The sequence below is a fragment of the Acomys russatus genome, chromosome 25 (assembly GCF_903995435.1).
Source record: "Acomys russatus chromosome 25, mAcoRus1.1, whole genome shotgun sequence".
Taxonomy (NCBI): Eukaryota; Metazoa; Chordata; class Mammalia; order Rodentia; family Muridae; genus Acomys; species Acomys russatus.
The window spans coordinates 30,886,744-30,909,116 of NC_067161.1; the positions used below are offsets into that span (position 1 = coordinate 30,886,744).

At 53.7% G+C, this 22,373-nt stretch overlaps 1 protein-coding gene across 1 annotated transcript in view; it reads left to right on the forward strand.

Moving 5' to 3' along the window:
* Positions 1 to 204: 204 nt before the first annotated feature.
* Flt4 (fms related receptor tyrosine kinase 4) overlaps positions 205 to 22,373 on the forward strand; it is a 43,252-nt gene continuing 21,083 nt past the window's right edge. The window contains exons 1-10 of the mRNA XM_051167611.1: positions 205 to 344; positions 15,552 to 15,648; positions 16,160 to 16,404; positions 16,642 to 16,754; positions 16,846 to 17,008; positions 17,204 to 17,343; positions 17,610 to 17,778; positions 18,067 to 18,184; positions 21,745 to 21,899; positions 21,994 to 22,156. Coding sequence (XP_051023568.1) covers positions 287 to 344; positions 15,552 to 15,648; positions 16,160 to 16,404; positions 16,642 to 16,754; positions 16,846 to 17,008; positions 17,204 to 17,343; positions 17,610 to 17,778; positions 18,067 to 18,184; positions 21,745 to 21,899; positions 21,994 to 22,156 — 1,421 coding nt within the window. The 5' untranslated portion in view covers positions 205 to 286. The remainder of the gene's footprint in view (positions 345 to 15,551; positions 15,649 to 16,159; positions 16,405 to 16,641; positions 16,755 to 16,845; positions 17,009 to 17,203; positions 17,344 to 17,609; positions 17,779 to 18,066; positions 18,185 to 21,744; positions 21,900 to 21,993; positions 22,157 to 22,373) is intronic.

The window sequence follows — 22,373 nt, forward strand, 5'->3', positions numbered from 1 at the left end:
TTCTTGGTGGCGGCTGCTTTGGAACTGGGCGCCCTTGCGCAAAGTGGGCGCTCTCCCTACGGGGGCTGCGCTGCGTTCTCCTGGGGCAGGATGGAAGGGACAGAAAGGGGCAAGGGGCGGGCTGAGGCTAGGGTGACCCTCCTCCCCCGGAGCCCCGCCCCCTGCCGCCTCGGCCCCGCCCCCGGGCCGCTGACCGGTCCGCGCCCCGCCGGCGCCTGGGCGCGCGCTCTCACTCCCAGCCCAGAGCTGCGGCCGCGCAGGTCCCACCCGCGCCCAAGGGCCGGAGATGCAGCCCGGCGCCGCGCTGAGCCTGCGCCTGTGGCTCTGCCTCGGACTCTTCCAAGGTGAGCGCCCAAACCACAGCCTAAGCCCGGGCCCCGTTTAACCGCCCGAGGGCCGCTGCGCTCCAGGAGCCAGTAGTGAGACGGCACCGACGGGGCAGGAGGAGGGACGGGGCAGTTTGGGAGCCTGGATGTGCGGACGTCCGCTGGAGCAGGGGGAGCCGGGGGAGCCGGGGGCTGGGGACTGGGACCGCCCAGAGCAGAAGAGAAGGGGCGAGGACTGCCGCCGGGTCATGAACCGGGTGGTGGGGCTGTGACCAGGTCCTAGTCTTCGGTTTACAGACCAGGATGAAATGCATTCTTAGCCTGGTTCCTTCGGGTCCTTACTTGGTCCCCAGGGAGTCCGAAGCGCACCGCCTCTGGGTCTCGATCCTCCAGCGTGAATCATTTCCCCCATTGATCCCCGCCCGACCCCGCACTTGGGTGCGCACTTCCCGACGTCTTGCGTCTACGCTGGAGGTCGGTCCCCCGAGGTCCCCCAGAGGGCGCTCCAGGCGGGCGTCTACCGCCTACCTAGCTAAGATTGAGGACTTGGGACACCCCACCCCGCACCCCACTCCGGGCACCAGACGCTAGCGCCGTCCCAGGTGATCTAGATGTAAGTTCAAACCTAAGGCGAATCTTGAGGGTAGCTCCCAACCGATCCGCGTCGAGGTAAAAGGCCAGGGCTCCTGGGATTTGAGGGGATCTCTGGAGCAGAAGGGATAGGACTATTGTACCATAAATCCAAGGCTGCAATGAGAGAGTGCCATGACAGGTTCAAGTTGGTGTTGAGAGTTTTCCTCCTGCGGTGTTTAAGAGTGTCTGGAAGCAGAGGTGCTGCGTGGAGAGGCCAGGAAGGAAGCACCGGGGATAAGGCAGGGGATAAGAAGAGCATCCGCTCAGGATCCAGAGTCCCTGGACACTCAGGATGGCGGGATCGTCACAGAGCCCCTGATGCTTGAAAGACCCGGGAGAGAGAAACCTGGATGTTTGTATGCCATAGACGTTGTCTTTGCTTGTTTCGTCTCTTATTCCCACGGAGTATGAAAGCTTTTTTTAATCTATGGGGCAAACGTGTAACTTCCCAAGGTCCTCAGGAGCTGACAGGAAGAGAGCTAGCCAATGCCAGTTTTTCGGCGTCTTGAACCTGGCTCTCAGCTCCCCTTCCGTACCATCAAACAGGGAAGCTGAGGGAGATGCGATTGAGCCACTGTGTAGACGCCAAAGGATGATTGGCCCTTTGACTGTTTCTTTGCTCCACTGCACTCAACCCTGGACCAGGCTTTTCACCTGTGTTCAGGATGTGTTTGTTAAGTGACTGCTGCGTGTGTGGGAAAAGTAAAATGGGGCTCTGGTTGGACAAAACGGGTGAGGAATGAGACCCCCCTGTACCCTTGGAGACCTCCCACATTCGGCGGCGGAGAAAGGCATCTGAGGCTCCAGGAGGTTAGTTGGCTGGAATGTAAGCTGTACAGATTCTTCCCCTCCCCACTGCTGGAATCTTGGGCAAAGAGGCCTGAAAGGAAGGTAGACTGCAGGGATGTGAGGACCAGTAGAGGCCAGTGGGAAGGAGCGGAAGTGGTGATGCTGCTCCCTGAAGTAAGGCACCCATGACTCTGAGCACGTGGGCTGTGAGAGAAGGAGAGGAGATAGCTCCATAGGATGTCCTAGGGTGGGTGGGGCGTAGGGAGGGGGCTGCCAAAGGAAACAGAGACCAAGCCTCCTTGAGCCCTGCACTTAGTCCCACCCACTGCTGAGTCAGTGAGGACCCAGGAGCTCCCAGCCTGGGGATGCTACTTCAGGAACACGAACTCCCTAAGTGCAGAGAGCAGGGTGTATAGATAGCTCAGTGGGAGAGTGTAGAAAGAAAATCCAGACACGCTGGAGTAGGAGACCTGTGTGAAACCGGAGGACCCAAAATTAAAGCCCCCCCCCCCCCCCCCGCAAGGCAGTAGATGCATAGGCTTGTCTTAGCTGTAGCCTGGAAGTCCCCAAGGTGTGGCATGCGCCCTCCTTTCCCCGCTCAGCGCCAATACTCCCCAATGCATTCCGTGGGCAGGAAGGTAGCATGGAGGGCCTTCGTGGACTTGGGCTGAACTTCAACGCTTGGTGTCCTGCTCCAGTTCCACAGTCTGACCCCAGCAGTGTCCCTGTAGAAAGGACAGGTGGCAGCCTCAAGAAACTTTATCTCAGGACTGGCCCAGAGGGAAGCTAGCAAGGGATAGAGAAGGACTGCTGGGCAGCTGTGCTGGCCTCATCTAAGCATGGCCTCTCTGCCTTGCCATGGTCTACACCAAGCATGGCCACCTATCTCCCTGATATCCCTGCACTTAGGTATAACCCTGGTCCAGGACAGTGGGCACTGCAGGTGTCTGTGGCCTTCTAGGCTTCGCTCAGAGCCCTAGGGGCTGAAATGTAAGCGTCTCTCAGAACCAGTGTAGCAAACGGGGCCCTGTTCCTTCATCAAAGGCAAGCCTGGGGTGGTGTGGTGAGCAGTCTGGCGAAGTCCCCAGTGTGTCGAGGGAAGAGGCTGTAGCTCTGTACAGCCACAGCCACACATCACTTGCTCCGTATGGCAGGAAGGACAGGGGCACGACCCCATCCTGCAGGGGCTTTCCAAGTGCCAGACTGATGTGACATTGGGTTTCTGTAGCATGGGGGTGGTAGTGCCCAGAGAGACCCAGCCACTGCCTATAGGCTGCACAGAAAGGCAGTGCTACTTCCATCTAGGGCAGGGGTTCTCAACCTTCCTAAAGCTGTGACCCTTTATTACAGTTCCTCATGTGGTGGTGAACACTCCACCTTGCCACCCATAAAATTGGTTTAGTTGCTACTTCATAACTGTAATTTTTACTGTTAAGAATTGTAATGTAGGGGCTAGAGAGATGGCTCAGAGGTTAAGAGCACTGACTGCTCTTCCAAAGGTCCTGAGTTCAAGTCCCAGCAACCACATGGTCGCTCACAGCCGTCTACAATGAGATCCGGTGGCCTCTTCTGGCCTGCAGGTGTACATACAGGCAGAGCACTGTACACGTAATAATAAACAAGTAAATAAAAAAATTTTAATGTAAATATATGATACGCAGGTGGTCTTTGGTGACCCCTGTGAGGCATTAGACACCTCCCCCAAAGGGGTCGCGACCCACAGGTTGAGAGTCACTGATCTAGGCGTTTCTAGTAAGAGTCTGCAGAATGCCAGGAAAAGAAATTCTAAGCACGGTGAGGGACACTTTGATGAGGCCCAGAGATAGGAATGCCCGGATGGAGGCAAGCGAACGAATGGTCAGGTGAGGCTAGCTAAATCTTGGGGGTGGTAGGATGGAGAGTGACAGAAGAGATGACAGAACCAGCAATGATAGGTGACTGTCGGGGGGGGGGGGGGGGAGCAGGGACCTACAATTGATTGGAACAGTAGTGTGTGAGGAGGAAGGGACAGGGACGTTGTGCTCCAGGACTCTGGCTTAAGCAAACAGGTGGATGATAAGGTCATTCATCTGAGGAGGACCCCAGGAGGAGGGACAAGGAGAAGCATAGTCTCCAGATGGGGGCATTCAGTGAACTTTCTGGAAGACTCCAGTTCACGCAGCCAGTTCAGACAAAGAAGAAGTTGGGAGACTCCGAGGACACCACAGAGGAAGGAAGAAAGAAAGTTCTCTGTGTCTCCCTTATTGTTTGGTGTTTTTCTTTACCGGGCAGGTGTCTCTCCACCAGGCCCCTGGCTTTCACCCCACCGCTTTTGGGAAGCTCCTGGGAGTGAAAGGCAGGTTGAGGAGATGTGTCCAAAGATCCTCTTGTACCCTGTCCCGACATTTCTGATAGAGAAGCAGCTGACAGGTCCCAGCCAGAGCCAGGGATTGCTGAGTTTTGGTCCTTTTCAGACACTGGCTTCCTCTGGGATCTCAGTTTTCCGGTCACTCTGAGAGGACACGTCTGGGAGGAGGAAGGTGCTGGGCATTCGTTGCTGAAGGCTTCTTAGAGGCTCAGGGCTCAGGCCTCATGCCCTGCCCCCCTGGGCGGTGCCAAGAGCAGTCACTCCCTTCTGCCCTTGCTCTGCAGCCCTGCCACCCTGTCCCTAAGCAGGCACAGGTCCTGGTGGCAAGTGGGGGAGCCCCCTGCCACGTGGCCGGCAAGGTCAGCAGGGGTTCATGGGAAAGGACTTGTCGGCCACAAAAGAGGACATCCTGCCTATATTTCCCTCTTCCTGAGGCAGGAGCTGGTGGCCCCGATTTAGCAGCGCTGGGGGACCACCTCTGAGCCAGCTGGGCTCTGTGATAAACTGCCTTGTCCTGCCAGCTGATGAGCCCCTGACCCCTAGGGTGTTCGGGACAACTGGCTTGCACAGCTGGCAACACCACAACCACCCAGCACTGGGAGTTCACCATGTGCTAAAGTCCCCTCCATCATCTCCAGTGCCCCCCCCCAACAAAGTACACCCAACCTCATCCCTGAGTCTTAATGTCTAGCACCTTCCAGATGTTGGCCATGGTGCTTCCCCAAGGAACATCTCTGCAACACAGATCTGAAGCTCCCAGAAGCCCCCAAACATGAGCACCAGCTCCTGCTAGTGGAGCAGACCCTTCCTTCTGGATATCAAGGGCACCCTGACCTACGAGACACCCAGCTTGCACCCACCTAGCCCCACAAGTCCCATATTGCACCCACTAAGTCTCACAGGCACCCAGCCTGCACCCACCTAACCCCAAAATCACCCAGACTACACCCATTGCATTCCTAACCCAGTACTGACCTTTCCTGCTTCAAATAGGCCCTGGAGAACTGCCAGAGGTTTCAGAAAGAAGTTTGTTCCGCTGCAGGGGTCCATCAGGGTAGGTGGTCTCGTTCCCATTCTCTGTGTGCCCACGAGCTTCCAGGACGGCTTAGGTAGAGCCCAGAGTACCAGCTTCAAAGCTTTCCTAAGTGAGACTCATTTGTATTAAGCCACATGCCCACAAGCACAAATAAGTGCATTTGCACACACACGCGCGCGCACACATACACACATGCGCGCGCAGACACACACACACACACACACACACACACACACACACTTGAAGTATCTAGGAGTGAGTTAGACACTTCAGTATAAAATGATTCCTCAAATTGCTTCACATCAGACTGTATGGGGTGCTTGCCCTTGCACCATAGGCAGTATTGTGCCTGTTTTTGGAGATTTGAAAATTAAGGCCAAAACGGTGAAACAGCTCACTAGATGCTAGATGCCAGGGGTGACTTGTTAACAAGAAAGTGACAGGTGTCTGTTCCCAGATGACATAGAGACCAAAGAGATAAGGGGCAAGTGGGGCAGTTAGGACCACATTGGAGAGGAAGGCAGATGGACTCCTAAGTGTCTGACTCTTCAGACATTGTCACCATGATGTTCCCAGTATGCCCCAAACAGTGATAAACATTATATTTTCCCTAGGTCTAGCTCTGACCTAAGGTGCACACCTCAGTACATGGTGTCTTCACTTTGGCAGGTGCCACTTCCCTCCCCTCTGTGTGTTCCCTTATACTGTGCACTGTTCCCACAGCCATCCATGGGTTCATCATTCCAAAAGTCCGTTTCATCTCACAGGAACACTCTGACTGCCACAATGAAAAAACAATTGAAAGTTCCCAGTCTTGAACTAAGAAATGGCCAAGGGTGAGAAACCAAACTTTCCAAGAAGTTGCAAACAAGTGTGGGAATCCTGTGAAGGAAGCCTGGGGAGGGGGGAGATTGTCACACAAAGATGACATGGGGAAGACAGAATCTTCAAGGTTGGTAAGGGGAGGAACAGTGTGAGTGACCGGGAAGCCAGGAGCACCATATTGCATCTAAGCAATAGGAAGGCACAGATCATTTCATCAGGACAGGGAGGTGTGTTCCAGAAAGATGATCTGGCCACCAGCCAGGTGAGAAGATGCTGGTCCAGGGCTAGTGCCCTGAGCTAGCCAGACAATCTAGTGGACAGGAGGGAGAGTGGAGAGAGGCCAGCCCACAAGGCATCTGAACTCAGGGTGCAGCATTCAATGTCGACATGACAAGGAGAGGAGGGATCGGACGCAGTGACCCTTGATGTCTTCTTCTTGGGTGAGCAAAGCTCCTGCTCAGTCTATAAAGCCTGTTTCAGCTTCAAGAACAGGTGTGATATGGAAACTGACAACTGGTGGAACAACTGTCGTTGGGCCACCAGCCTAAGCAGAGGGAGCTTAGGGAGGAGATGAGCGTAATGCCACGGTGGACAGGAGAAAGCTGGTTCTCTTCCATAAACTGCAGAAATGCAAGTAATACCGACATCTATGAAAGCTGGCATAATCCTGTCCTCAAAGGCGATCTGTCACTAGCTATGAAATTTCAGGCAAGTGCCTCAGTTTCCCCTCTGTACAATGGTAATAACAGTCCCTATCTGGCAGGGAGAGCGTACAAGTGGGACTAGGGAGCGTGAGCAGTGTGGTGCCACACGGGTGCACAGAAATTGCTAAATACGCATTTGCCTTTATTATTGTAACAGGATGTATTGGTATAAGCAGAATTTGGGGGTCAGAGTGTGTGAACATTTTTTTTTTATTATTATTGCTGCGTGAGCCGCTGCCTCTCCACATCCTTGCCAACCCGAGGAAGTACGTGCTTTCAAATCTTGCTCATCAGATGAGGGGATGCTCGTGTGTTCCCAGGCTGATGTTAGATGTGGTCTGGGGCTGAGGGCTGATGGTCCCACCAGGACAGAAATGCAGGAGGGCTGCCAGGGAGCACAAAGCAGGGTTGGGGTCTCCGAGGTATGCCACTGTCCAGAGGAGAGAACGTACCCAGGAAAACAGGCCCCGGGGCCTTTCTCTGTGGCTTCATCACCCACATTATACTCTTTCCCATTGACCTGATTTTCACAGTTACCATGTGGGACAGTAACTTTCTATTAGCTCTACAATCCCCAGATCAGATCACAACAACACTCTCCCTGGTCCCATGGCACAAGGCCATCCCTGTAACACCTTACTCCACACATACTCGGACTCAACACAGAATGCCTGGCAGACACAGAAGCCATGCGTCCAGCAGGAAGATGGTAGCAGTGAGGCAGTTGCTATGTATTCTAAACGTGTAGTGGTTCTGGGCGTGTGTTGCTACATTTGTGGTCTGCCACTTCTAGTAATTTTGAGAGGAGTCTGCACCTCACGGGGCGGGGCGGGGGGGGGGACAGTATGGAGCTTAGAGAAGGGAACTGAAATCTGGTCCAGGTCATTGAGATGGTGAACCAGCCAGCTCCAAACATATACAGGGCAGCGCCTTCTACCTCTGGCAGCTCCGGTCCTACAGGAGGAAAATGGGACACAGATACCCACTTGATCCTTGAACTCAGAAGGCACAGAATGTTAGCCAGTTCCGGAGGACTCCAAGATAGAACACTCCTGCCATCTCCCTGCAAGGTCCGGTGCCAGGGGGAGGGGCACAGGGGCGTCCCCAAGAACAGTGCCTGAGAACCTGAGCTTCACCCAGCCAGTTATGCCCCATTACTTTCCCCCACAGCTTGTCTGTAGTCTACGCCCTGGCCATCTTCATCCTCCTGGGAATAGCTGCCTGGAGAGTTCATGTCACTCTGACACACACAGACAAGCCTGTTTTCCAAGTCAGCCCAGGAGCAGAGATCCTGAAACCATTCCATGTCAGCCATACTGAACCTGGGGACCTAGCAGTGCACTGCTCACATCCCGGCTCTGGGCACCATCAGTGTGGCACAAGCCATGCTTGAGCCGCAGGTCAGGGCCGGGCTTGCAGGTGTTACTTTAAGCCTCATGTTCAGGGAAGCTGCACAGGCCGTGGAGCCACAGCAATGCTCCAGGTGTAGACAAGAAAGGCAGAGGACGCTGCCGGAAGCCAGGTAAGGAATAGGACATCGTAATATGGAGAAATGGAGCCTTTCAGGAAATAAGGCCAGACAGAGGCCTCCACAGCTCCAGATGGCCTTATGGGAGCCAGGGACGGGGCCCTGCAACAGCAATGTCCCTCTGTGCTTAGAAGTGGGCTAGAAGCCAAGGAGGGCACTGAGGAGTAAGGCCAGTGCTTAGAGTGACAAGAAAGGGACAAGGAGGTGTCAGGAAGAGAATGAGGAGGAACATCAAAGGTGTGTCAGCTGATATCTCACCCCATTATGCCAACTCTCCTTGGCCCATCACAAGACCTCTGTGGCAGCTCCTCCAAAACACCTCCAGCCAGCCCCACAATGAAGACCAAGACTTTTTTCACCCTCTGGAGTCCTAGCATAGGCCCCAGGCACATTCATCAAGATGACCACCCACTTCCCTTGGTTCCAGACTTCTTTGTCTCATCTTTCGTATTTTCTTGGGGCCCACATGGGAAGGGCTCGGGGACACACCCAGCCCAGGGACATCCACGTAGAGGAAGACTCCCCACTATCTTTCGGCAGTTCTCGCATTTGCTTGAGTTTTCCCTGTGTCTCTGGGTCGATGCTTTTTGAAACCCGTGTCTTGGCTGGATATGATATGGGGGTACATGCCTGTGATCACAGCATCTGGGGCGTGGGGGGAGGGCTGAGGCAAGAGGCTAGAGAGTTTAAGGCTAGACTTGGCTACATGAAACCCTGTCTGAAAAGGAAAGGAAGGGGGAAATGGTTGGCGCTTTAGAGGGATTTGCTGGCTGTAAAGTGGGCCATAGAACTAAATAAATAGATGAACAGGAAGCTGAAAAGGAGTGAGGGGGAAGGTTGGATCTCAGGACCACATGGTTTCCTGTGTAGGCTTTTCTATCTGAGAGGGTCTCTGAGGGATTAGGTGAGGGATTCAGAGGAAGAGGAAGCACAATTTCTGGCCTGAGCATCTTTGCCCACTGCCTTAGACTCCAAAGCAAGCATGGATCTAAGCTCAGCTAGACGTGGCCTGCCCTAAAACTGCTACCCACTGCCTCAGTTTCCTCATTACTGACTAGATTCAGGATTCCCCCCTGCCCCCACCTCCAAGGCTGTTGTGAGTGCTAAGTGAGATGCTGACAGCCCGGGCCAACGCCCAGCACTGCCAGCAGACTTCTGTACCACCTGCTTGGAACCCTCAGCTAGATGCCAGCTTTGCCCTAGGTATAGCTGCACCACAGTCTCTTGAGTCCAACGCCAGGGTCTCCGTGACCCAAGGCTGGAAGGTGCATCCCCAGGACTGCTGACAGCACAAGGAAAAGGAGGTGTGCACTCTGGCCTCGCTGACCCCTGCCTGGCGCCTGCCTCTACTGCTCTGCTGCAGCCTTGGAGGCCAGGGCTTTGCTGCCCGCCCAGGGAGGAAGAAGGCAGTTCCCGAGTCAGGAACAGGAAAACACGGGGAGTGCGGAGTGCTGCAGAGGCCAGGGTGACAGTGCTTCCTGCTGCGGGAAAGGAAGGACAGCAGAGACAGACAACAGCCAGGCAGGAAGGATGCACCCTTTTCAGGGTTGCCTGTGGGGGTTGGGTGGTCACGAAGCCTCTGGACACAGCAGCCCTCGGACCCAAGTGGGGCCTTATGATCCGAGGCAGGGGTTGGGTCTAGGCTCAGCTAGACCTGGGCTGCTCTAAAACTGGGGTTCTCCCACCCCTCCAAACCTGGGAGCACCTTTTTGCAAAAGAACAAAGGTCCCACATAGTTCCAACACAAAAGAGTAATGATATGATCTGTTTAGCCATCTTTGCATCCATGCATGCACCCATCCATATGCTCGCCATTTCAGTCTACCAGTCAGTCCATCTATCTGTTCATCGTCCATATTCCTCCGTTCATCACTTTACCCACTCCCCTATTAACACAGCAAACTGTGTCTTTTCCATCTGTCAACCGCCCATCCAGTCATCCATCCAATTGCTCACCCATCCGTCCTCAATTCTGCCTATCTATCCGTTCATCCATCTGTCTGGCTATCCGCACATCCTTCCACCCACCCATCCGTTTAGTCATTCGGCGGGTATTTATTTTTTGCTTAGTGCTGAACTAGAGATGGGATGGGATAGCAAAGACAGTCACCTTGGTCCTTCCCCACTGACACTTGCCGCTAATGGAGGACAAATGGAAAACAGAGGCAAACAAATGATTACAGCTTGTCCTAACAAGCACGAGGTTGAAGCAGAGCCTGAAGGAGGAAGGTGGGTTTTGTCAGAGTGAGGCGATCGCAGCTAAGCTGTGGCCTGGAGATGAGCCGAGTGCGAAGGGAAAACTTGTGTGGAGGTCCAGATATGGCTCGAAGATAGGCATGAGCATGGCCTGCCGCATGATGGCTGGAGGCTGTGGACGTGAGGCAGGGGTGGACCGTGAGTGTGTGCAAAGGTGAGAGGACGCCAGGCCTAGGTCAGGAGTTCGAAGTTTCCCAGAAAGACAGTGCAAAGTCACAGAAAAAGATTCAAGGACACATGTATATGACTTCAGTGAGACAAACACAGGAATATATCATATATATATATATATATATATATATATATATGTAACTATACATTATGAAGTATATCTTATATAATATTTAATATATGTAATTTTTCATGTATATGGGTCTTTTGCCTGCATGTGTCTGTGCACCACTTGCATTCCTGGTGTCCACAGAAGCCAGAAGAATGCATCAGATCAGATCCCCTGGAATTGGAGTTACATATGGTTGTGAGCCGCCATGTGGGTGCTAGGAATCATATCTAGTCCTCTGAAAGAGTAACCAGTGTTCTTAGTCACTGATCCATCTCTCCAGGCCGTGTGTGTGTGTGTGTGTGTGTGTGTGTGTGTGTGTGTGTGTGTGTGTGTGTGTTTCAATGTTACTAACAAATGCATGGAGGACATCTTGAGGAAGACAAGAGTATGCCCAGAAAGCCATTTGGAGGGCGGGGCAATTATAGCAGGTGAGCACAGACCAAATATGTAATGCATGGGACCTACCAGGCATTATGGTTCATGTACCAGGGAGAAGGAGGTGGCCTTCCGTGGGGTTCCCATCCGGAGACACTGAAGAAGGAGCCTTTGATGGGATAAGGGAGTCTGAGTCTGGAGCTTAGCTGAGGCACATGAAAGCCAAAGTGTCTGTGTGGCTAAACCCTCTGCCCATCTGGACACCTTTAGCTGAGTTGAGAGACGTGGCATGAGCTGAAGATACAGATTCTTTAAATTATCTGGACCTTGACACAAAAGAGCATAGGGAAGAGGAAATAAAAGCAAAAGATGGTGGTAGGCAGAGGAGAGTAAAGGGAGCAAGGAGAGCTCGAGATCACAGGAGCTGGCAAGTGTCCTGAGTGCCCGCTGCATCTGTGGTATCGGAGTCAGTAATGGGAGGCTGCACCCCAGAGGTGCACAAGAGGGTGTGAGGGGGTGAGGTTTGGCCACAGCGGAGCCAGATGCAATAGAGAATCACACTGCTGTGCTTCTTGTATAACGGTGGAAGGTTTTCCCACAGCGGAAGACTGCCGATCAGAAGAGAAATAAATTATGTGTGGGACTCAGGTCTAGGGCATTAGGGTTTGAGGCACAAGGGTGAGTTTGGTTTGAGAGCGGGAATCCCTGAAGCCCTTCTGTGAGGCTGGCGTGGGCTTTGGCATTCCACCTGGTGTCTCATTCGTGAATGCTGAGAGTTGGGGAGGAAGGGGCATTCGGGGCCGTAGTCACCAGGACCTCCTCAGTCTTCGAGAAGCAAAACCAAGGGGACACGGCCAGTGTGAAGGGCCACGCTAAGCAAGATGGTGCTTCTTGGGAATGTGGTGTCCTGGGGTTGGAAGGGAGGATTCCCAGGCCAAAGGGCAATCAGGACGACAGACTGTGCATCTCCCCTGCACCTGGACAAGGGCAGAGGCAGGAGAAGGGGTGCCTGCCATGATGGATATGTCTGATGAATATAAGAAACTTGTCAGTGGTGGATAAGGACACCTGAGCAAGAAGGAAAGGAAGAAGAAGAAAGCAGGAAACAAGGTGGCAGGCATTTGGGGATGGTGCGATGTCTAGTGGTGGCTACATCCAGGGTGTGCCCTGTGGAAGCGGGGGGGGGGGGGGCAGGAGATGAGAGGATCTCAAAGCTGAGGGGAGGGTGAGTCATCCTGTGGATGTTGAAGTCATGGGGGAATGGCTGGAGCTGGGGTGGGGAGGAGGACAGTAAGCCAGGAGCTATAGTCAGCAGAGAACGAAAGGAAATGACCAGGAGAGAAGCTGATGACAGCTTTAGTGGGGAGAAACGAGGTGCCATCAAAAGCACGAGCCTCCAGGGCTTGCTACAGGGAGGGGAAGTGGCCAAAAGGCATTATCCATCTGGGATATGGGGTGAGAGGAGAGCCTGTTAGAGGAAGTGGTGTCCTCAATCGGGTTTCACATACACGAGAGGAAACAGGATGGACAGTCTTCATTAGGATGAGCTTACTCTGGGGCATACAGTACGGATGGGGAGGAGGCTCCTACAGGTGCTATTCCTTCCTTCCACCCACCCATCTGCTCACCCTCTCCCGTTCACCCATCAATCTGTGTACTCCATCTCTCGGCTCAATCTCCCACCTGCCCCACTTGTTCATCCTATGGGTCCATCCTTTGTCTCATCCTCTCCCCGTCTGTTATCCGCCAAGCCCACTCTTACATCTGTCTTCTGGCTCTGTGCTGTACACCTCCGATTTGTAGTTTAGAAAAATGAAAGCCACGACTCGGGCTAATCCACGTCCTAACTCCGGGAGCCCCCTGGGGAGGAGGACAAGGCGGAAGCCTGGATGAGAATGAAGACTGCTCCCTAGGGAAGGGACATATTGAACTAGACTAAAGAGGGATATCCCCGGCAGGGAAGGAAATGGGAATGTCCCAGACTGCAGGAGAGAATAGCTGTGATGAGCTGAAGGCAGAAGTAAGACAAGGAGCAGCCAGCGGGCAGGCTGCTTTTCTCCTGTGTCTTAGAAGAAAGAGATCCACCGAAGAAAGCTGGGCTTCTAATCGCCACAGTTCTGCAACTTGCAGTTGACAGGAGTGTGCACAGATGTACACTCCCAACCTCACTGTCGGTGCGGGAGGGGGGGGGCAGGGGTGCCCTCTCTTAAATGGGCTTGAGGTAGATGGTTACTGACCGTTGTAGGTCTCTTCATATACCACATGCCACCTTCACGCCGACCGCCGTCAAGGCCATCAGGAGGGAACAGTTTCTAACTCCCATGTCCATATACCACCTCCTTCTGCGCTCAGTAGTCTCTGTGTTTACCCAGCTGTCTACCTAGCGTAGCCTTATTCAGTTTTCAATGTCTGAGGTTCTGCCCTATGAAGGTATCTGCCTGACTGGGCAGTGGCGGTGCACGCCTTTAATCCCAGCACTTGGGAGGCAGAGGCAGGCAGATCTTTGAGTTCGAGGCCAGCCTGGTCTACAGAGTAAGCTCCAGGACAGCCAGGGATACACAGAGAAGCTCTGTCTCAAATGACAAAACACACACACACACACACACACACACACACACACACACACAAAACAAAACAGCACAAAGCCTGGCTCCACAGAGACCCTCTTTGGATTCCTTCTTCCCTGACTTCTGTGCGTTCTCTCCCCCACCACACTAGCAATCTCCTCAGACTCAAACCCAGCTGGCCTGCGTAGGTGCACAGAAGCCTACTCTGTGCAGGCTGCAGAGTCCAGACATTTCTCACCTCAGAACCTTGGAGCATGCTGTGTCCCAAGGCCCTGGCTGCTGACCTGGGTGATCTAGAACTGAGTGCAAAAGGGAGGCCGTGACAGAACTCACATCAGCTGTCCAAACAAGCAGATACCTTCATAGGGCAGAACCTCAGTCCAGATGAGGCCTCAGGATCCCTGACCGAGATGCTTAATAAGGTCTCAGGCAAGTTTGTCTGGGAGGTGCTTGAGACAGAAGGGGGAAAGTAGTTACAAATTTAACCAGAAAGGAGAGGCCAATGGATATTGAGTGATGGCCTCATTGTCTGAATGCTGCTGTAATGAGACAGTGGTGTGTGAAGTGTGTTTTCCTGGCGCCATACTCCTGCGTCAGGTGGCTTGTGTTCAGAGTGTATAGAGCCATTCATAGTGGGGATACTCCAGGCTCTGGCCCGCACTACCACCACCACCAGCTACACTAACTATAAGGCAAGAACTGAGGACCACAGAATTGGCTGAGGAACAAAACGACCTGAGTTGCCGTCTCAAACCCCAAGGGCATGTAGGACTAAAAGGAACTAGGGACAGAAGAGTGGTCTGTGACTGCTACCCCAGGAGAACTGGGACTAGGATGGGGGAGGGACAGGACACCGCCCTGGGCCTCCAGCCACACAGTCCTCCCTTCCTGTTGTCTCAGGATGGTCCTGGCAGGATGCATCTGCCAAAGTTCCAGGCCCAGACCTCCCACCCCCACCCCCTGCCATGTTCCCCAGTTACCCCCATCAGAATTCCACACCCTCAAGTACATGTATATGCACTTGAGAGCACGTCAGAGATACACAACCAGGCACACTTGTGCACACTCAGGCCCATAGATACCAATGGATGTGTTTCCACCAAAAGCCCCCACTTGCACCCCATGTACAGACACACATGCGTGCATGTGCACCGTGCACACTCTCCTGGGAGATGGATGGTAGGTGCACAACTGTGTGATTCACAGACCTCTATAGAGCAGGGAGGCCTCACCTAACCAGCCCAGGCACAGAAGGCTGAAGGTGAGTTCATCAACTAAAACAGGTTCGTTTGTGCACCGTGGGAAGGCCTGAGGGTGTAGCCCAGCAGAGGCTCAGGCAGTCCTGAGGAGTGGAGAGGAGCCTGTAGAGTCTAGAAACTATGAAGAAAGGAACTGTCTGGGACCTGGGAGAGGTCTGGGATACATGGACCCGCCATCAGCCATAGGTACAGGTGTGGAATTCAGGAGGGAGGAGGGTCTCAGGCAGAGCTCTGGGGACTCCGTGCTCTAAATCTCTTAGTCTCCAGTTCCCTGCTTTCCCCATCCCATAGGAGTAGACCTGGAGGCTCCTCCTCTTCCTGCTTCCTGTTGGCAACTCAGCTCATTTAGGGTGAGAGGTCAGGGCAGCAGTCAAGGTTGTGGTGGGGACCGGTGGCCTTGGCCAGAGCAAAGGACAGTTTGTGCTGGAGACTGGCAGTTGCCATGGGACCTTCAGGTTGATGCTGTAGTCAAGCGTACTTGGGGAGATGAGGCTATGCTGACTGAAAGCCACTAGGCTGGCCCTGCCTTGAGACAGCATCCCAGGAGGCCTGGGCAGTGCAGGAGCTGTCATGCTTACCCCATGACATAGCTAGCACCATAGTAACCCTGTCTTTCACCCCAGGCCTGGCAAATGGCTACTCCATGACCCCTCCAATCCTGAACATCACAGAGGATTCATATGTCATTGACACCGGGGACAGCCTATCCATATGCTGCAGGTACTGGCCCCTCCCTAGCTGGCAGTTCATGAAGGCTGCACACGACTGTGTGTTCAAGAGGTAGTTAGCTGGCTGAAGAACCGGAAAGCCACTGCTCTCCAGGACAAGAGAGGCCTAGAGGCTGTGTGGAAATCTGAGGATGTGGTCCCCCAGAAGCCCTGAAGACAATCACTTAGCCTCCCCTCCTCCTCTACCAGGTCACCCACAGCCATTCCCAGATACCTGTCACTAGCCCCGGGTCTACTGCTCAGGTCCCAGAGCCCTCTCACAGTACTAGCTATTAGCAGAGGCCTGTGTTACTAGCCTGCTCATGTGTAGCCCCAGGAACCAGGCAGAGAGGCAAGGGTTCCAGAAGTGGGTCTGTGGAAAATACCCCAACCCTGAGTCACCCTTCCTTGGAAAGAGATCACACTAAGTGGCTCTCTTAGCCCTTGAGGGAGGCTCCTTGGAGACTGTGGCCTTAGGTTAAATCTAAGGAGGCAAGATCCTGACCTCTCCTATCCCCTGCTAGGGGGCAGCACCCCCTCGAGTGGACCTGGCCAGGGGCCCAAGAGGTACTGACCACAAGCGGGAAGGACGGCGAGGAGACACGGGTTGTACAAGACTGTGAAGGCACAGAAGCCAGACCTTACTGCAAGGTTCTGCAGCTCACCCAGACTCATGCCAACAACACGGGCAGCTACCACTGCTACTACAAGTACATTAAGGCCCGGATTGAGGGCACCACAGCTGCCAGCACCTATGTGTTCGTAAGAGGTGAGGCCTGTCTGAAGCAGGCTCCTGGCGGGGGGGGGGGGGGGGGGGGGGGAACTGGTGCCTATGCCTCACCTTCAGCCTGCTGACACAAGGCTGATAGGAGTGAATATGGGGCCTTACTCTGTTCCACTCAGAAGCAGGAGATTAGAGCCTCACCACATGGGGCTCTCCTATATGTCCCCAGCCCCAGCCCTAGCCACAGACTCCCTTCCCCAACTCCTACTCCCATCTCCTCAGACTTTGAACAGCCTTTCATCAACAAACCTGACACGCTCCTGGTCAACAGGAAGGACTCGATGTGGGTGCCCTGCTTGGTGTCCATCCCCGGCCTCAACATCACACTGCGCTCGGTACTATTCCCTTTCCCCAGCCTCACCCCAGGACCCCACCCTCCTGTGCCATCCCTGAGAAAGGCAGCTGACAGTCACTATGTCCCTCCAGCAAAGCTCAGTGCTGCACCCCGACGGGCAGGAGGTGCTGTGGGATGACAGGCGGGGCATGAGGGTGCCCACTCTTCTGTTGCGTGATGCCCTGTACCTGCAGTGCGAGACCACCTGGGGTGGCCAGGACTTCCTTTCCAATCCCTTCCTCGTGCACATCACAGGTAAGGGCTGCCAATTCCATCTCACCCAGTCACCACTCTCTGGACCCCAAGAAGAACAGGGCAGTCACCACTAGCACCTTGGGACACTAGTTCCCAATCACAGGGCTGTTAGTACCACAGATGGTCTTATCTCCCGCTGCTCTGTATGTACTCTTCTGTGAGGAGTGTGGGAGGTGACACTGTGTGTGTCACCAGGCAATGAGCTCTATGACATCCAGCTGTGCCCCAAGAAGTCACTGGAGCTGTTGGTTGGAGAGAAGCTGGTTTTGAACTGTACGGTGTGGGCTGAGTTCAACTCGGGTGTCACCTTCGACTGGGATTATCCAGGGAAACAGGTAAGGTTGTCAGCTCTGCCGGCACCTTCTTCCCCCAACCCTGTCTTCAGTACCACCCCTGGGAGTCACCATATCCTTGGGGGATGAAGAGGGGCAGATACAGACTCAGGAACCCAGGTGTGATTGATGGGGAAGTTTTCCATCCCAAGCACACTCTGGACCTGGGCATCCAGAGTTACTTATGTTTGGGCAGGGGTGTGTGCCTTTGCTGGGTGAGGTCTGCCCCTGCCTGCAAGCTGACTCTGGGCTTCCCCTGGGTGCGGCAGGCAGAGAGGGCTAAGTGGGTGCCTGAGCGACGTTCCCAGCAGACCCACACAGAGCTCTCCAGCATCCTCACCATCCACAATGTCAGCCAGTACGACCTGGGCCCCTACGTATGTGAGGCCAACAACGGCATTCAACGCTTCCGGGAAAGCACAGAGGTCATCGTGCACGGTACGACCTGGGAGGCTGAGGTCATTGTGCCCAGCATGGGATGGGATGGGTCCAGTATCATGGAACCTGAAGGACAAGGGTCCTTTAAGCAGTGGGGGGAGGGGGTCAGAGGTTATGATGCACCTGAGCAGCAGGGGCCAGCCAAAAGGAAGGAAGGGCTGTGAGGGGAAGCCCTGCTCAGCTCCTACCAGCTGGACAGCAAGGCAAGCTCCAGTCTGCAGGGGAGAGGCAGGACAAGCCTGGTGGATGGTCAGCCTCAAGTTTACCCTCATGCCTCCTGTTTGGCAGAAAAGCCCTTCATCAGTGTCGAGTTGCTCAAAGGACCTGTCCTGGAGGCCACAGCCGGTGATGAGCTGGTGAAGCTGCCCGTGAAGCTAGCAGCTTATCCCCCACCGGAGTTCCAATGGTAATGGCCCACACCCCCCTCTCCTTGCTGCCCTGTCAGTCTTAGCAGAAGGACTGGCCAAAGACTTAGAAGGACGATGTCCTTCTCCAGCCGATCATTAGCCCTGAACCTCAGAAGGGCTCTGTCCTTGACTATCAGGGCCTGCATACCCTAACACTCAGGTGGGACCCCCACTAAATAGAGCCCCCAAAGGGCGTGCATGTATTCCTGCATTATAAGTTTTCCCGGGGGTAGCTAAACTTCAAAATATTTAAACACCAGGTCTAGTATGTGGGTGTGATGGGCAGTGTGGGTGGTGGTGGTGTTTTGTTTTGTTTTTGTTTTGCTTTTTCAAGACAGGGTTTCTCTGTGTAGCCTTGGCTGTCCTGAACTCACTTCATAGACCAGGCTGGCCTCGAACTCACAGTGATCTGCCTGCTTCTGCCTCCCGAGTGCTGAGACTATTAGAGTGCACCACCACTGCCAGGCCAGTATAGGGTTTTATATTCTTGCTTTCTGCATCCTCAGACTTCCCACTTTGCCAGATGGATCGCCACACAGTGAAAAAACTCAGGGCCTGCTCTGCATGGCATGTTCTCTGAGCTCCCTCTCTGAGGACCTTCTGACCCACAAATTTCAGATGTCATAAGACTGATAAATTATTGTAGAGCCTGGTGCTGAGATAACTGAGAGGTGGGCTTTCCCTACAGAGTGTGTCCAGGGCACAAAGGGGAGCCTCAGTGATGGCTGCATCCTTCTATATCCTCCCAAGAGAGTACACTATCTGCATCCTCCCTTACACTCTGAGCTGCCCACTTGACTCAATCATGAAGGATCCTACTGCAACCTCTATCTACTTTGGGCCAGAAGAGGGACAAGCCTGTCTACCTGAGCCTTGGGTCTCGTAGGAGGAATTCCTGTTCTCTTTTCCTGTCAACCCAGAGCAGCCCTGCCCTTCCAAGCTTGAGGCACCAGTGTAAAACGTTCTGTTCCCAGGACAACCAGAGATGCCAAGGGTCCTCAGCCAGGACCTACTGGCCATAGGCTAGAAGCTGGCTTCTGGGAAGGCTCGAGATGTCCCATTCATGAGCCCTGTGGCTCTGGATCCTCCATCCAAGGCCATAGTTTTGGGCCCTATAGCACCATATGGCACAGTACCAGAACCCTTGAGGGAAGGTCCTGGAGGCATTGATGGACCTAGCAGCATCCCTCGCAGAAATGTGACTCTTCAAGTCACAGGGTCCCCTGACCTCCAAGGTCAGCAGGACTGAGCCTGCTCTAGGTATGACTTGCCACAGGAACATGCCTACCATCTCTTGACTTTTCTGTCCCCACTTAGCTAACATTTTCCTTGCAGAAGTTTGCAGCTGCCCCAAGGCACTTGTGTTCACCACAATCCCACAGGTGGCCAGTGCTCACATGGCACCATGATGGTATTACTCTAAGAAGTCAATGGTGGATGGTCTAGTGGACAGACAGGCTGGGTCTGTGACCCAGTGTGCCCATCAAGGTGTGGGCACTATTTCAGTGAGCCTTTGAAATTCCTCCAAGTACATCACTCCAGTTTTCAAATAAAGACAACAAGGCTTCAGAGAGTTCAGAGATCTTGCCAGGGTCACATGCCTGGCAAAGTAGCAAATGGGTTTGACAAGCCTTCTGCACCACAGCCAGGCAGGTAGCACAGCCTTGGTTCTGCCCCTGATCTACTTGCCCTACTCCGTGATCCCAGACAAGTCACATCCCTCCCTAAGCCCAGCCTGCTGTCACAATTGAGAGTAGGATCTCTGAATCTACCTTGTCTTAGGTCTTTACCTAAGAGATATGCCTTTTCAGGGCCACAGAGTCATGGCTATCCAGAGGGGAGGAGCCTGGGAGGACCAGCTCTAAGCCCAGGACTCAGGCTGCAGAAACAGTCCAGGGTGTGAGGCATTTGCTTACACATGCAGCCGATGATGTCTGGAGTACCCACACATGCCCAGTGGGACACTGTGTAAACAGGATATAGCAATGAGTTGTCCTTGTCCTCACTGAAGCTCACAGCTCGGTGAGAGGACAGCCAACCAACAGATAGTTGTACAAAACTCATGTAGCAGATAGGGGTGCAGGTAAGTGGCAGAGCACTAGCATGGAGCATGGAGGTCCTGGGTTTGATCTAAAGGAAGGAAAGAAGGAGGAAAGAAATGGAGGACGAAAGGAAGGAATGAAAGAAGAAAGGCGAGTAGGCCATGGAACAGGGCAAGCAAGGCCAGATAACAACCTTTTTTGAAGAGCCAGTAGCCCAGCCCCAGTGAAGGAAGGAGAGCGCCATGCCAACTGTCACCTACAGAAAGAACATCTAGACTATGGTAACAGTAAAACAAAAGCCCTGTGAAGACTACATGTCTGGAGAACTCACAGAAGCTTCCAGAAGCAGGTGTCAGAGACCCAGACGATGGCCACCACATGTGCTCGGCTGTTGCTGTTAGAAGACAGGGCCCACAGAGGGTGTAGTCATCAGCCTCTGATGCTGACCCCAGCAGATGTGGAGGAACTTCAGGGGATGAACTGGGAAACTGCCTTTCTAGTCCCTTGGCCAAGTTCAGACAGAGGCAAAGAGAGGGTGGCCGCCCTAAGCAGAAACCGGTTGTATGTCAGGACGCGGGGTATCAGGATTTAGGGGTGAGTCCAGAAGTGCCATTGCAGACCTCATGATGGCCCTGAAGGTCAGTGACATACCTGTGCTGACCACATAAATTGTGACGGCAGGTTGATTCAACGCAGTCCAGAGCTTCTGTCTGCCTTTCCTTAAACCAAGCACTTGTGTTTATCCCACGCTCCTGCCGCCTTTCGTGGTCTGGTACAGCAGCAGCCTCTTGCTCTAGCGTGATCTATCCAGCCTTGTCTTCCCATCCCCAGCAGTGGGGGGGGAGGGGTGGCGGGGCCTTCACATGTGTATATTCTGCAGCCACAGAGCCAATGAACCTTGGATGGAAAATATCTTCTAAAATGTGTCTGTACCAAGCAGATGAACCTTTTGTTTTTGTCATAGTCCCTGAACACGTGACCATCACAACCTTTTATGTAGAGTATTGATGTCATCTCGAGATGATTTATATTATATGGAAGTGTGTCGATAGCTTATATGCAAATTCTCTGCTACTACTTTACAAAAGGGACCAGAGCATTGGGTATTTGGGGTTTTACTTTTGTCTTGCTTTATTTAGTTTTTAATTAGCATACAAAGTACGGGATTCATTATGGCACCCTCAAACAACATCTGTTCTTCTTGACACCATCAGGTATTTTAGATTGATCGTTAAAGACTTTGGTGACCCCAGCCAAGAGTGGTGGTGCACGCCTGTAATCCCAGCACTCGGGAGGCAGAGGCAGGAGGAGCTCTGTGAGTTCGAGGCCAGCCTGGTCTACAAAGCGAGTCCAGGACAGCCAAGGCTACACAGCGAAACCCTGTCCGAAAAAACAAACAAACAAACATTTTGGTGACCAACAGAAAACCAAGAGCCTCTCTCGTTGGAGAGCCTGCAGATCCAAGCACAGAGGTAACATGGGGCCCACGTAGCTTCTGAATTTCCCCCCTCTGCCAGGTACAAGGACAGGAAGGCAGTGACGGGACGCCACAATCCACACGCTCTGGTGCTCAAAGAGGTGACGGAGGCCAGCGCAGGCATCTACACTCTCGCCCTGTGGAACTCTGCAGCTGGTCTGAGGCAAAACATCAGCCTGGAGTTGGTAGTGAATGGTACAGACTGGAAGGCTGGGAGAAGGGATGAGTAGCAGGGAGGGGCCTGAGGGTGATGCGAGCCAGCTGACCGGCTGTTTGCCTACACCCTCAGTGCCTCCTCACATCCATGAAAAAGAAGCCTCCTCACCCAGCATCTACTCCCGCCACAGCCGCCAGACCCTCACCTGCACCGCCTATGGGGTACCCCAACCTCTCAGTGTTCAGTGGTACTGGAGACCCTGGACACCCTGCAAGACATTTGCCCAGCGCAGCCTGTGAGTATGTCGCCACCCCCCCCCCCCCCGCCGCAACCATACACCCATTCACCTCTTCCACATGCAAGATCTTACCTCAACCATGTCATCCCTTCATAAGTGAGAAAGCAGGACCAGAGAAGGGAGACAAATTTCCCACACTCAAAGCTGTAAGCAGCAACAGGGCCTGCGCACAGGCTGAGCCATGCTCCCTACACCAAGCTCAACGTCAGAAGGA